This window comes from Esox lucius, chromosome 12 (assembly GCF_011004845.1).
Source record: "Esox lucius isolate fEsoLuc1 chromosome 12, fEsoLuc1.pri, whole genome shotgun sequence".
Lineage (NCBI taxonomy): Eukaryota > Metazoa > Chordata > Actinopteri > Esociformes > Esocidae > Esox > Esox lucius.
This window is the reverse complement of record NC_047580.1, coordinates 5,380,251-5,393,553: the sequence shown is the minus strand read 5'-3', so window position 1 is coordinate 5,393,553 and position 13,303 is coordinate 5,380,251. Positions and strand designations below refer to the sequence as shown.

The window sequence follows — 13,303 nt, the reverse complement described above, 5'->3', positions numbered from 1 at the left end:
CCATAGGCTAAGCGTGAATGTGGGGCTATCCCCTCTCTCACAATGCAAAGTACATTGTATGTGTGAAAATATTAATACACATGCTCAGAATATTAGTGTGATCAATGCAGATCACACAAATTTGATGCCAAGTGGGGCTAACAGCCGGTAGCCCCACTACAGCGTCATTTCGTATTTCAGACCTGATTGGCTGTCTGTCTGGCGCCAACATTAGTCAGAAAGGAGAGCAAACAGGGTAGATTGCTAGCTAGCTTGTTAGCTTCACAAATGCCAGATAATCTGAGAAAATGAATAATGTGGATTTATTCTCGAGCACCGGTTTGAAAACCTTAATTTGAAGGAGAAACTTGAAGTAAAGCGACTTGGTACGGGATATTGTCATCACTCAGGTAAAAGTAACTACAGGTTTAACGTGGAGTGGTTTTTGAAGAAAAAGTGGCCAACGGTTAGCATACAAAAGAAGGCACTCTTCTGTTTTCCATGTCTGCTATTTGGTGGAGATGGTACTTGGTCAAGGACGGGTTACAAAATATGAGAACAGTGGGAGTCATCTGGACAATGCTGTGAAATTGGGCTTACTTGGAAGGGTAAATGTCGCAGCCCAAGTTGACAGTGCATACAGGCGCTCCATTGAGGAGCATAACAAACAGGTGGAGGAAAACAGGTACGTTCTCAGTCAGATCATAACATGTATTAAATTGTGTGGAAAATGTAAAACCGCACTGTGTGGGCATGAGGAGTCAGTGGACTCCCTGAATCCTGGAATATTGAGATGCATTTTCGAGACTGTGTGAGGGCGATTCGAGACTTCAGAGGCACGATGACGCTCAGCCCATCTTCAAAGGGACATCTAGCACTGTACAAAACTAACTGTTAGACGATATGTATGAAGTGTACAGGGAGGAGATAGCCAAGCAAGTGGACAAGCCATTATTTGTTGCCATACAGGCAGATAAGACAACTGATGTCTCCTGTAAATCATAAATTTAATAGCATCAAGGGTGTGCTGGAACCACAGAAGCTGGGAGAAAAGCTGATCGCTCAGACTTATGATTGTGCGGCTGTAATGAGTGGAAACGTCCAAGGGGTACATACACTAATAAAAGAGACATACCCACATGCCCAGTTTGTTCACTGCTATGCTCCCCAGCTGAACCTGCAGCAACTTTGTTCAGCAAGGATGCGGATTTAACTGCTTTTGCCACCTTTTTCTCTGGTGCTCCAAAATGTGTAGAGTAAAACCGCTCTGGGCTGCTCCTGTGTATGGAGGACATAAGCACACATCCAGGATGGGATGAGGCCACCATAAGTGAGGCATACGGCCTATCAAAAAGACCTTGGGACCAAGCATTTCTGCATCTGCTGGATTTTTTTTTCTTCCTTATGCCAGAAGTTGATGTTTTGTACAACACTCTGCTAAAACGGAGCATCAATGCATCTGGGATTAGCAGTGCTCTCACTCGTTTCAAGGAGAATGTCTAGAATATGCGGAAGAAAACATGAATGGGCTGCCACCATTCACAATGGAACAGACGAGCCAGGCCGACGAGTAACCAACAGCGCCGGTGATGAAGGAGGCATGCGACAGTCATCTCCCAGGTGGAGCAGAGGTTTTCACAAAGTGACCACCTGATCACTGTCACGCTGGTTGACAGCTCGCTCTTCCCACAATTTGTCCTGTCATTCCCTATATCTCAGCTTGACTGTGCGGTGAAACTATGGCCTCTAGGAAACAAGGAAAAGTTGAAGTCTGAGCTGACCACTGTACCACCACACTGGTAAGACGGCCCTGTCTCTGTTAAGATCCATCCATGAGAACAACCTAGAGGAGGCTTTTGCTGAGACTGAAAATGTATCATAACACCTATGACCACATCCGAGTCAGAGAGGAACTTTTCCACCTTGAAAAGGGTAAAAACCTTCACTTGCAATACCATGGGACAGCCGCCACTCAACGCATTGGTCATGTTGTCCATCGAAAGCCAGCTGATTCAGCAGGTACATGACTTCATTCCCAAAATCATCGAAAAGTTTCCCCAGAGGAAGAAACTCTCACCTTTCTCTTCAAGTGAGCCCTCAGCCTTGGTGAGTGAAAGCGTATTTCATCATCCTGCCTTTGTGGTGCTGGTCGGTGCATTGGTCATATTTTTGTGCTGGATCGATTGATATAGATGGTGACGAGTGTCAGTGTGTCCATGCTTATCTATTAAGGTTGTTGTCATTGAATGGATCTGTATCCCTAAAAAGTTGTCTTTCCGCTTTGTTGTGGCCTTCAGTGGCGTTGAGCTCATTGCTGTTCGCGTATGGCCCTGTAGGCACATTGGTTCTGAGCTTGGTTGCATTCCTAATTAAGGTTTGTAAATGTGACAGTGGTAATTTTACATGTGTGTGAGAGAGAAGGAGAGCAATTACACAAGGTCTCTCTCTCTCTCTCCAGTATGTGTACTACAACACCTGGTATAAGCAAGCCGCTCTGTCATTAAAAGTGTTTTGTGGAGCCACACTGTTTGTTAAATAAACACATCAGTAGCAAGAGGGAGTTTTGTAGCTTTACTGGTATGTATCCTATATTTTAAAATGGTTTGTGCCCCACAAATTTTTACATATAAAAATGCCAATAGGGTTAACTCACTGAAGGGAAACCAAATGTAATGCTATGTTTGAGCTGCTCAACCAACTGTAATATTTCTGCTAAAACTAGGAAAGAGGAAAAACCACAGTGCATGAAAGGCAGAAAGCATCCCCGGATAAACAGAACTTCTACAGGTGCCCTTGTTTTGTCTGAACCAAATGTTTTTTCTAAAGCAATATTGGGCTTTCCATTCCACAAGTCGATGGAACTTTATAAATATTACTAAATTATTCATTCTCAATGCAGCAACTACACAAATGTGTATGCACCAATTGTAATTGACAGTGAATCTGAGTCTGAGCAGTGCAAGGAATATGTTCAAGAGGAAAGGTGCTAATTGACTATTTTCAATCTTTTTTGTACTTTTATTACAATTAACAATTATTTTTTCATTATTAGTTTTACTTAATCTACCACATCTTGATTGTTTTACAGCACAGATGCTGCAGACAAATGTCAAATCTCTCATCAAAGATCACAAAAACATTTCAGCAGATTCAACATAAATCGAGCTAATGTGTGGGATGGAGCGGTCCGTGGTTTCAAACGTGCGTCATATGACCCATCTAATGAAATGGTTGTGAAATTCAGATGATGAGGGGCAAACAGAAGGAGGAGTGGACGCTGGTGGTCCCAGACGCACATTTCTAACCCTTTTAATGGGCTGTTTAAGGAGTCTAAGAATCTTTGACGGCCAGGAGTATAGTACATTTCTCACCTTTGATAATGCAGGTAACTAATGGTACTCAATTCCAAAATTCATGCCTTAATTAAAACTTTAGGTTAATCATCCCTGACTTGCAGCACAACTGTGTTACGGTGGCCAGGGTTTGTATCTTGAGGCACGGCATTACCCAGAGGTCTAGCATGGGATGATACAAATTGGTGCATGCACTTCACTAGGGTGGGGACTTGGGTACCTTGCCACATCGCGCCTGTGAGTTTATTTATGGAAGTATAGGCGGTGAATGTGTAAACTCCTGCACATGTACTGTCTAAATGTGTCCGTGTTGAACCGTCTGACAAGAATCAGTTTGAGTCTGCGTCATGGCAAGGTCAGAAGAGAATTGGACATGACCAGTAGGGAGAGGGTAAAAGTGATTTAAAATGTTTATTAATTGGAGAAAACTATCCATTCATTACAGCGGCAAAAGATGATGAATACTTCCTTGCTGGGAGGATGATTGCAGTCTGTATGGTTTATGGTGGTCCCGGTCCTTGATTCCTCACCAAGACACTGTACCAGCACCTTACAGGGAGAGCCATGTCTGAATTCCAAGCAACAATAGAAAATATAACTGATGAGAACATGAAGGCCTCCCTGCCTGAGGTAGGCTCATTTTACAACTAAGCTAATAAAAACAAGAATATTTGGTTGTGTTCTTGGAAATAATATGTTATTAGTACTACCTGTAAGGAGGAAAAAATACTACTTTAAGGGATGAAAAAATTACTGTTTTAAATATCTGTATGTATTTTTGGTGAATAATTTTCCACCCACCAGTTTGTGCTTCTTTTGAATTTGTCTTTTGATTTTATTTGGCAATGAAAACATTTGTTTTATAGCATTTGTTACATACATTCAACAAAATGAACGCAACACTCCATTTATCATGAGCTGAACTCAAAGATCTAAGACTTTTTCGATGTACACAAAAGGCCTATTTCTCTCAAATATTGTTAACAAATCTGTTTAAATCTGTGCCACAGGTGTGCCTTAGGCTGGCCAAAATAAAAGGCCACTCTAAAATGTGAGAGAACATGGTCAAGGTAGTGCAAGGTTTTTGCTATTTATGTTTGGGGAAAATAAAGATTTTTCTATGAACTACAGACAGAATTCAAAAAAGTAATTTAGAGATTAAAGAAAAATGTGCAGTGGTCTCTTAATTTTCCAGAGCTGTAGATATAGGTAAAGCACATCTATCACCAGGCAGCACTGACAGTACACAGACCCATCATCACAATATTTTTAAACTAAATTAATACTCCTATAGAAATCTGTATAAATGGTTATGACAATACATTTGTTTTCTGAAGTATGACAACCAGCTTTCAATTTGCTGGTTTGAGGTTGAGGAGCCATATATATGACTTGGAGCCCCTGCAAAATTGATATGACTCCAAATTCAGTGACACAATGCAGATAATGTTGAGCTATGACCTCTGGATCATTGTCGCTTGCTCCACATATCAACCACATTACTTTGCGTGACTAACCGTCAATACAGCCACTAAATGCCAAACCATATGGTTTTTATTTGTCGTATCCATCTACATGCCAAACATGGTTTGGTCCCAGGGAATGATAAACTCTTCTCACAAATCTTCGTCTTGAGTGTTGTTCAACACCTGATGGATCAACATCAGCAAGCATAAGCATGACGTCTTGCCTTCTCACCATACTTCTGATGCAATGTCTGCCACATTGTGCGGTACCCGTAATGCTGTCCAGGGCCATTCAGCAAAGGCTCATTTTAAGGTTATGTTTAGTTTCCAAGAAATTCAAAACAGCATTGTAATTATGGCCATTTCTGAAGTACTTAAGAATTAGATCCTCTTCAGAGAGGTTGTCCGATGATGGTCCTGATCAACACAGAGGGTGAATAATATCAAAATAATTAGACTTTATGAGCCTATATGTGGGGAATTCAGTTATTAATAAGAGTTGAGAACAGAGATGTTTTAAAAATCAACATAATAAAGAGCACTTAAGTTTGACCATTTTAGTCCAAGCAGCCTTGAAATCAGTCACTGAAATAGGGAAGATAATGTCTTACTGAAAGAGTCATGCTTTTCAGTTTGGTTTGCACAATTTTATCACCTTCAAACTTGTAAAGACAGTCATCTGTTTAAACGGTTATGTTTTGATTACATAATGATAAAGTTAATCTTGTACTATAGTATTAAAAAGGTATCCAATCACAAGCCCAACTAATGGGCATAAATGTTCACTCTAATAAGTTATTTTATCTACTCTAAAGAATGACTCTGACATCTAATTTGTTTTCTAAATAGGCTATTATTATCATCATGTTGCTCATTTCTGCACTTTAAAAGTAGCAATAGATATGCAAACTCACCGTCGTCTTCAGCGTCAGCCAAAAACTGAAAATGTTTCCCACATGAGCCGCAAAAGACAAACTGTTGCCAGATCGTGGCCAAAGAAGGGACAAAACATGGTATTGGATAAATAAATAAAGACGGATATGAAAACTAGCTGGCTAATTACGTTTAGTTGATTCATGCACCATAACATTAAAAACAATCATGTTCGCTTATTAAAGACCCTGCTAAAGACTTCTCCAAGATAGCTTACCTCTGCCATGAACAATTAGGATAACGTATAGAATAATATTTATTAAAATGTCCCTACATTCATAATGTCAATATATACTGACTGTACAGTGTAATTGTTACCTACTACCTATCTGTACTCTACCTGTCTTGGAGGTTTGCTATCGAACATAACAAAGTACAACATCGCTGAAACTAAGAGAGAGCATGCATTTTATAAAACGTAAGATTATAATTAAAATAAAACCAACTTACTTTGGTGAATTTAAGTAGTGTTCTTGGTTGGGATAATTTTGAAATTGACCGGCTGTCAACAAGTTTGTTTTTATTTTGGTGGGAACCCAACTAATTCCACTTTGCACTGCCCCTAGTGGTCTGGAGCACTTCCGTTGTGAGCAACTTGAAATGCAGCGTTTCTGCAAATGTTGTGTTCTGGGATAATGCTGTTGTGTTCTGGGTTGATGTTGTTGTGGTGTGAACCAATGCTGTTGTGTTGTCATTTAACGGTCAAGACTAGCCTGGATAGACTGTACACTACAATACAGATAAGCACTCACATCTGCTCGATCAGCTTATTTCTGCAATCTGATGGAGGTGAACTAAAACAATCCAAAATGTCTCTTTGATACAGTTGCAAAGTTAATAAAAAAGCAATGCTCAACAAGTGAAGTGGGTCTTCACTTTAGCTGTAATGAATACATGAACTTCTGTGATGAAAAGATCATCACCACTTGAAAACAAATAACTGACTCCTCCTTAAATAGTAATAGTCCATAAAATCTCAGTTGTCCTGAGAATGTCCTGAACCTCCCTGACCAGGTGTCAATGGGGACACTTGAATTTTTTGATCCTGTATCGCTCGACACATTTACTATATTTGTAATGAGTTCTAAACCCACAAATTGTCAGCTAGACCCGATTCCAACAAAATTACAGTGGATATAAAAAGTCTACACACCCCTGTTAAAATGCCAGGTTCTTCTGATGTGAGAGAATGAGACAAAGATAAATGATGTCAGAACTTTTTCCACCTTTAATGTTACCTATAACGTGAACAATTCAATTGAAAAGCTAACTGAAATCTTTGAGGGGGTAAAATAAAAAACTGACAATAACCTGGTTGCACAAGTGTGCACACCCTTAAACTAATACTTTGCTGAAGCACTTTTTGATTTTATTACAGAACTCAGTCTTTTTGGGTAGGCGTCTATTAGCATGGCGCATCTTGAGGTGGCAATATTTGCCAACTCTTCTTTGCAAAAGCGCTCCAAATCTGTCAGATAGCGAGGACATCTCCTGTGCACAGCCCTCTTCAGATCTCCCCACAGATGTTCAATTTGATTCAGGTCTGGGCTCTGGCTGGGCCATTCCAAAACGTTAATCGTCTTCTGGTGAAGCCATGCTTTTGTGGATTTGGATGTGTGCTTTGGATCGTTGTCGTGCTAAAGGTGAACTTCATCTTCAGCTTTCTAACGGATGCCTGAAGGTTTTGTGCCAAAATTGCCTGGTATTTGGAGCTGTTCATAATTCCCTCCACCCTGAATAAGGCCCCAGTTCCAGCTGAGAAAACCAGCCCAAAACCATGATGTTGCCACCATACGTTTTGGAATTATGGCAAAAAAATGAAACCTCGGTTTTATCAGACCATAACACACTTTCCCACGTGCCTTTGGGGGACAGCCTTGGAACAGTCTTGCCACCCTACCCCATATCCCATTCATATGAAGACTACGAGAGATTGCTGTCACATGTAGCACACAGCCAGTACCTGCCAGAAATTTCTGCAGTTCATTTAATGTTGCTGTAGGCCTCTTGGAAGCCTCCTTGAACAGTTTTCTTCTCGTCTTTTCCTAAATTTTGGAGGGGCGTCCAGTTCTTGGTAATGTCTCTGTTGTGCCATATTTTCTCCACTTGATGATGACTGTCTTCACTGTGTTCCATGGTATATCTAATGCTTTGGAAATTATTTTGTACCCTTTTCCTGACTGATATCTTTCAACAATGAGATCCCTCTGATATTTTGGAAGCTCTCTGCGGACCATGGCTTTTGCTCTGAGATGCAACTAATAAAAATTTAGGAAAGTCCTACTAGAACAGCTGTACTTTATTTGTGATTAAATAAATGATGGCAGGTGTGTAGTGAATTCTATTTAACGAGTTTGAATGTGATTGCTTAATTTTGAACACAGCCACATCCCAGTTATATAAGTGTGTGCACACTTATACAACCAGGTTATTGTAAAAAAAATATATATTTAATATTTCACCCTCAAAGATTTCAGTTTTTCAATTGAATTGTTCACATTGTAGGTCAAATTCAAAGTGGAAAAAGTTCTGACATGATTTATCTTTGTCTCATGCTTTTACATCACAAAAACCTGGCATTTTCACGGGGTGTGTAGACTTTTTATATCCATTGTACTTGAGGAACTATTTCAGGTGCTAGGTCAGCTGATGTTGAACATAATAAATTGCTACCTATGCTGCCTCTGGGTGATATAATCTGGAATTACAATGTCAATTTTCACTGTTATGCTGATGACACATTGTTATATATTTAGATGAAGCATGAAGCCCCAAGATTAGCTACTTTTGAAGCATGTGTTTCAGATATTAGGAAGTGGATGACAGATAACTTCTTGCTTATAAACTCAAGAAAAACAAGAATGCTTGGACCCAAGAAACAAAGAACTTTGTTAGCAGATCTCACTGTGAACCTCGACGGCTGCATGGTTGTATCCCAAAAAACGGTCAGAAACCTTGGCGTTACCCTTGACCCTGACCTCTCCTTTGATGAACATATAAAATATATCTCAAGAGTTGCTTATTTTCATCTTCAAAAAATAACAAAAATCTGATACTTTCTATCAAAAACTGATGAAGAAAAACTAATCCATGCTTTTGTCACTTCTAGATTAGATTACTGCAATGCTCTTCTTTCTGGTTACCCTGATAAATCTATAAATAAACTTCAATTAGTGCTGCACATGGCTGCTAGAATCCTAACTAGAACTAAAAAAGTTTGAACACATTACTCCAGTACTAGCCTCTTTACACTGGCCGCCTGTTAGGGTTAGGGCTGATTTTAAGGTTTTATTGTTAACCTATAAATCAATACATGGACTTGCTCCTACTTACTTTGCTAAAATGATCAAGCCATACATGCCTTCATGTAACCTTAGATCGCAAGATGCAGGCCTTTTAATTGTGCCTAGAATTTCTAAACAAACAGTTGGAGGCAGGGCCTTCTCTCATAGAGCTCCACTACTGTGGAATGATTTGCCAGTCAAGGTTAGAAATGCAAACTCAGTGCAAACTATCAAGTTTCTACTAAAGACTCATCTTTATAGCATGGTCTATGATTAAGTGTAGTCTGGCCCAGGAGTGTGAAGGTGACCAGAAAGACTTGATACTGTCCACCCTTGCTGTCTTGCCAGGTGGGCTCTCATCGCCACTGGGATGCCCTCCCTCCAATGCCATTTGGGGGCGGAGTCATTGGCTTGTTGTCTCTCTGATGCGCACTTGTGCAATTGGGCTGTGCTCTGCTGGCAGTACACTCCCCCCCTTGTTGTCCCTGTCCTTGTCCATCTGGTCATGCTTCTGCCCTGGAAGGGGGGAGTGGCTAGATTCAAGCAGATATAAACAGGGGGAGTGTCTATAATCAGAGAGATATAACTGGGAGGAATAGCTAGAATCTGAGAGATATAACCAGGGGGAGTGACTACATTCAGGGAGAAAGTCGTTTGGTTGTTGCCAGGTTTCTGTTAGGAATCTAAAGGAAGTCCAAGTGATTGTCCAATATGAGTTCATGAAGCAGGAGAGATTTGTTGTTCATAGAATGGGTATGGTAGAATGACATGGTGACAGAGGTTAAGGATAGTGGAAGATTGGAGGGGGTGAAGGCAGCTGAGATTGATAGGCTGAGATTATGGATATGGATGGGGCGGGAGTATGACCAGAGAGTTATTATGTTGTTACTAGTGTTAGCGTTGACAGGCCATTTGCAAAGACAGCCCAGATGGTAACTATGCATGCCCGCTCACTGGGTGAGGGCATCCTGTCTTCACAGTGATAATTGTTATTAATGGTATCCAGAGTGAAGGGAGAGTAACTAGTATTTGTTAAAAGTAAAGACTGCAGGAGAAAACCATAGTATTCCAGGGCTGAGTGAAGACAGGAGAAGCAAGTGGGCAGATACATAGCAACGAGATTACTGGTAGCCTATAAACCGGCCAGACCTGTCCACGACAAACCAACCCAGCCTACACCAGCTAGCACCATAGCCGGCTGTCAAAAACGTTTTGGAGACGCCAATATACACCATTTAGGGAGAGGAGAAAACATACATGCAAACAAAGGCATTGACATAATACACTCTAATAATGTTATTTGATCATTTATTTTTTGGAAAATTATCCATATATTTTTCTTTAAAATGTTATTGATTACAACAATTAGGGTGTGTGTGGATCTCTGACATACACTGTATTTTCTTCTGGGCTATTTTCCTGTAAGGGCAAGTGGTATGCAACATCGCATGACCACAAGGTGACACTGCTGCAACATAATTTGATTGGCAACCGTAATCCACGTGTTAACACCTTTAAAATAGACTAAATCATCTAGCATACGGAAAGTTATTTCTTCCAAGTAGTTTTGAAGTACCTCACTGCAAGGTTTCATAATAAAAGACCTATAGCCAATGGCTTCCAGTTCTGAAAATAGGCCGACCTTTCTTAGTAGTCTAATGACTGATATATGCATCCAAGTCAGTCATAAAACCGTGGGCAAAAGATAAAAATGGATATTGAAACCCATTAGTGATTTGCTGAAGTAGCCGTCGGCCTGGAGTAACATGTAGCCTAGGCTATTGTTTCAGTTCAGTGAAACGCATGAGGGAATGTAATTGAGGGATTATCGCTGTAAAAAAGTTATCCGGCTACAGTCAGGTAGACCTAGGCTAATCCCATGACCAGTAACCTTCCTACACAACGAGGGTTCATTTCCTTTCAATTCGTTCCAGAATGTGGGCACTGAACAGTGTCATGTGGCCCCAACGAAGAGGGAAATGATATGGCGTTTACTGTCGGGGTTCGAAGACAACGGGGTAAGTATTGACGATTTGTACAATTTACCTTGGCTAACGACCACACGTATTAGCTTAATTGAAGAAAACAGTCAACGGACCAAATTGTCACTTGTGCTGCCAACAATTTAAATGAGAAAATACCTTATTTTAACTGGAACATTGGACACGTTACGTATAAGTAGACGTTTTGAAACATGACATTGTGGTTTAATACCTCTTAATAAGGTGTTGTGCAGCACCTTGCAAGGGCCCTGGAAGCACTAGTGTAAACGGTTGAACACAAGTGTTTTTAGATCGGTTTAGTGCAGCACTCTGTGTGATGCTGTTCTCTTTGTGATGATTCCTTTCACTAAAGCTTATATATAATGCTCTCCTCTCTTTTACATGTATTGAAACCCCCAAAAGTGATCCACGGCAATTTATAGGGGCAATTAAGTGGCCACAATGTAAGATTATGATTTAAACCTTGGCTGCTCACAAATTTAATCAGCAACCTTTTTATGTCCTTGTCCAACACTCTTGACCACGCTCTTGGCAGCAATCAACAGCAATTCAAATCTTGGTTGCAGCAAATCAACAGTGCTTGGAAGTCCCACATAGGATGGTGCCAATTGGCTTAGCACTTTGGTGGATGGGAAGGTTGTCAGACATAATTGCATTGTCTTGTCCTGTAGTAGCAACTTTGTATTGGTCAGGGCCTGCAAGCTAAACTGTGGTTTTTGTCCTGAATATGCACTGTCCTTCAGACAAGTTTGTATAAGCAAATGCTTCCCGGTTGAGTGAGCAGTGTAGTAAGCTGCTGCTGAGGAGTGAGTGCTGAGGAGTTGCTGAGATAAGGCAAGGCCATATTCATGAATCACAAAATTGGGAGCAAAGAAACAACTTGATAAAAGCAGGGAAAATGTAAAACAAAAAACATAAATGCTATAGTTCAACCTATATATGAATCTTTTTTTTTCCAGGAGGTTGAATGAAGCCTCTACCCTTGTCTACAAATAAAGTAACTTGATATTACCAAAACACCCTTTGGTAAAAAAAGAAAAGGTGAATTACATCAAAACCTGTTAGGGCTTAGTAAAACACACACAGTCCGTCAGCAAAAGCCTGTGTAATATTTCGATGAATAACTACCTAGCATATGGGGGATTGCATTTGTAGTGAACATTTCTTTAAACTTAGGTAACTCCCCGCAACTAAAGACTAACTAATATGTAGTTCCTTTGGTTGCGGTCCAACCCTACATTAAAGCCTAGTAGACATGTATGGCAACCTAGTTCTATGGAGGGGGACTTTGATAGGCACTCTATAATACTAATTTATTTGCATTTTAGAATGACAACTATTGATCTGACATTTTACAATGTAATGGCCTTTTAAACAGTGTTTGAAGTACATTGAAGATTAGTGAAATAAATTGGTTGAATCACCAATGCAGTTCTTTATCTGAAATATTCATTATTTTTATATTCATTATTCCCAAGCAACCAAAATGAGAGAAATGTGTCACTTTTTTGAGTTATACAAAGATAATCCATGCAGCTCATATTAAAAGTATAGTCCTCCTCGTCCTGTAAGCTATTAAGCAATGCAGTTGATTAATCTTCAACCTACACATTTTTAAAGTAGGTATTAGACCTTCGTTGTGTAAACATTATTATACTAGTTTTGTAATAAACGCCATACGTCATTGGACAATCTATGTCTAGCTTAAGCTGTAAGGCATGTCGGCTATGTCATTTTAATTGATTAACGTTGGCCCAACACAGCAGCCGACTTTCCAGCACCCCTCCCTGGTAGACTACAGTGGATAGCTATTTTACAGTAGACTCTCTCAGAACGGATTTAGCGTGGGATGCCCGCGAGAGTGAACAGTGTCGCTGCGCACAATGGACACATCATCAAACATGTAATTTGCGTCGCTCTTGAGAGGATGGTCAACTGTCAGTAAGCTAACCAAAAAATGCAATGGACTTGTACACTGATCCAGGAGAGGATGTAGGCGACCATCTACGGTTCATTATGTGCAGTGCCCAGGTGTTTTAATGCAAATATGTTTGTGGTAGGCTACTCGCTCGCGCTCAAGAGCTTAGACTTTATTAAATGTATGCCTTGTTGTATACTTTAATTTACCATTTTGTACATATTTTCGATATTTTATTGACTGTTGGATCTAAAACGAATTTTCAATGTGGATGAGAGGATGCAAGAAGCAGAGGAACAGCCGGAAGGTAAATCCCTATAATGCTTTTGACTGGGGAGCGCTGAGCGCTGCTGTGAGGACGCTTGTG

At 40.2% G+C, this 13,303-nt stretch overlaps 1 protein-coding gene and 1 long non-coding RNA gene across 8 annotated transcripts in view; one reads left to right on the top strand and one right to left on the bottom strand.

Annotated features, from left to right (window-relative positions):
* Positions 1-3,717: 3,717 nt before the first annotated feature.
* LOC105007354 lies at positions 3,718-6,280 on the bottom strand. The gene is made up of 3 exons (XR_827540.4): positions 6,182-6,280; positions 5,713-5,773; positions 3,718-3,900 (listed from the first exon to the last, which is right to left on the bottom strand). It is a non-coding gene; the product is annotated as an uncharacterized LOC105007354 (long non-coding RNA).
* Positions 6,281-10,671: 4,391 nt separating this feature from the next.
* The window catches only part of cacna1db (calcium channel, voltage-dependent, L type, alpha 1D subunit, b), a 104,377-nt gene continuing 101,745 nt past the window's right edge, over positions 10,672-13,303 (top strand). For 5 of the 7 annotated variants that reach the window (XM_034295729.1, XM_034295728.1, XM_034295726.1 and 2 more), the window contains exon 1: positions 10,673-11,033. In XM_034295729.1, coding sequence (XP_034151620.1) covers positions 11,000-11,033 — 34 coding nt within the window. In that variant the 5' untranslated portion in view covers positions 10,673-10,999. Of the gene's footprint in view, positions 11,034-13,303 lie in introns of all 7 variants that reach the window. The other 2 variants (XM_034295724.1, XM_034295730.1) reach the window with 2 other exon arrangements.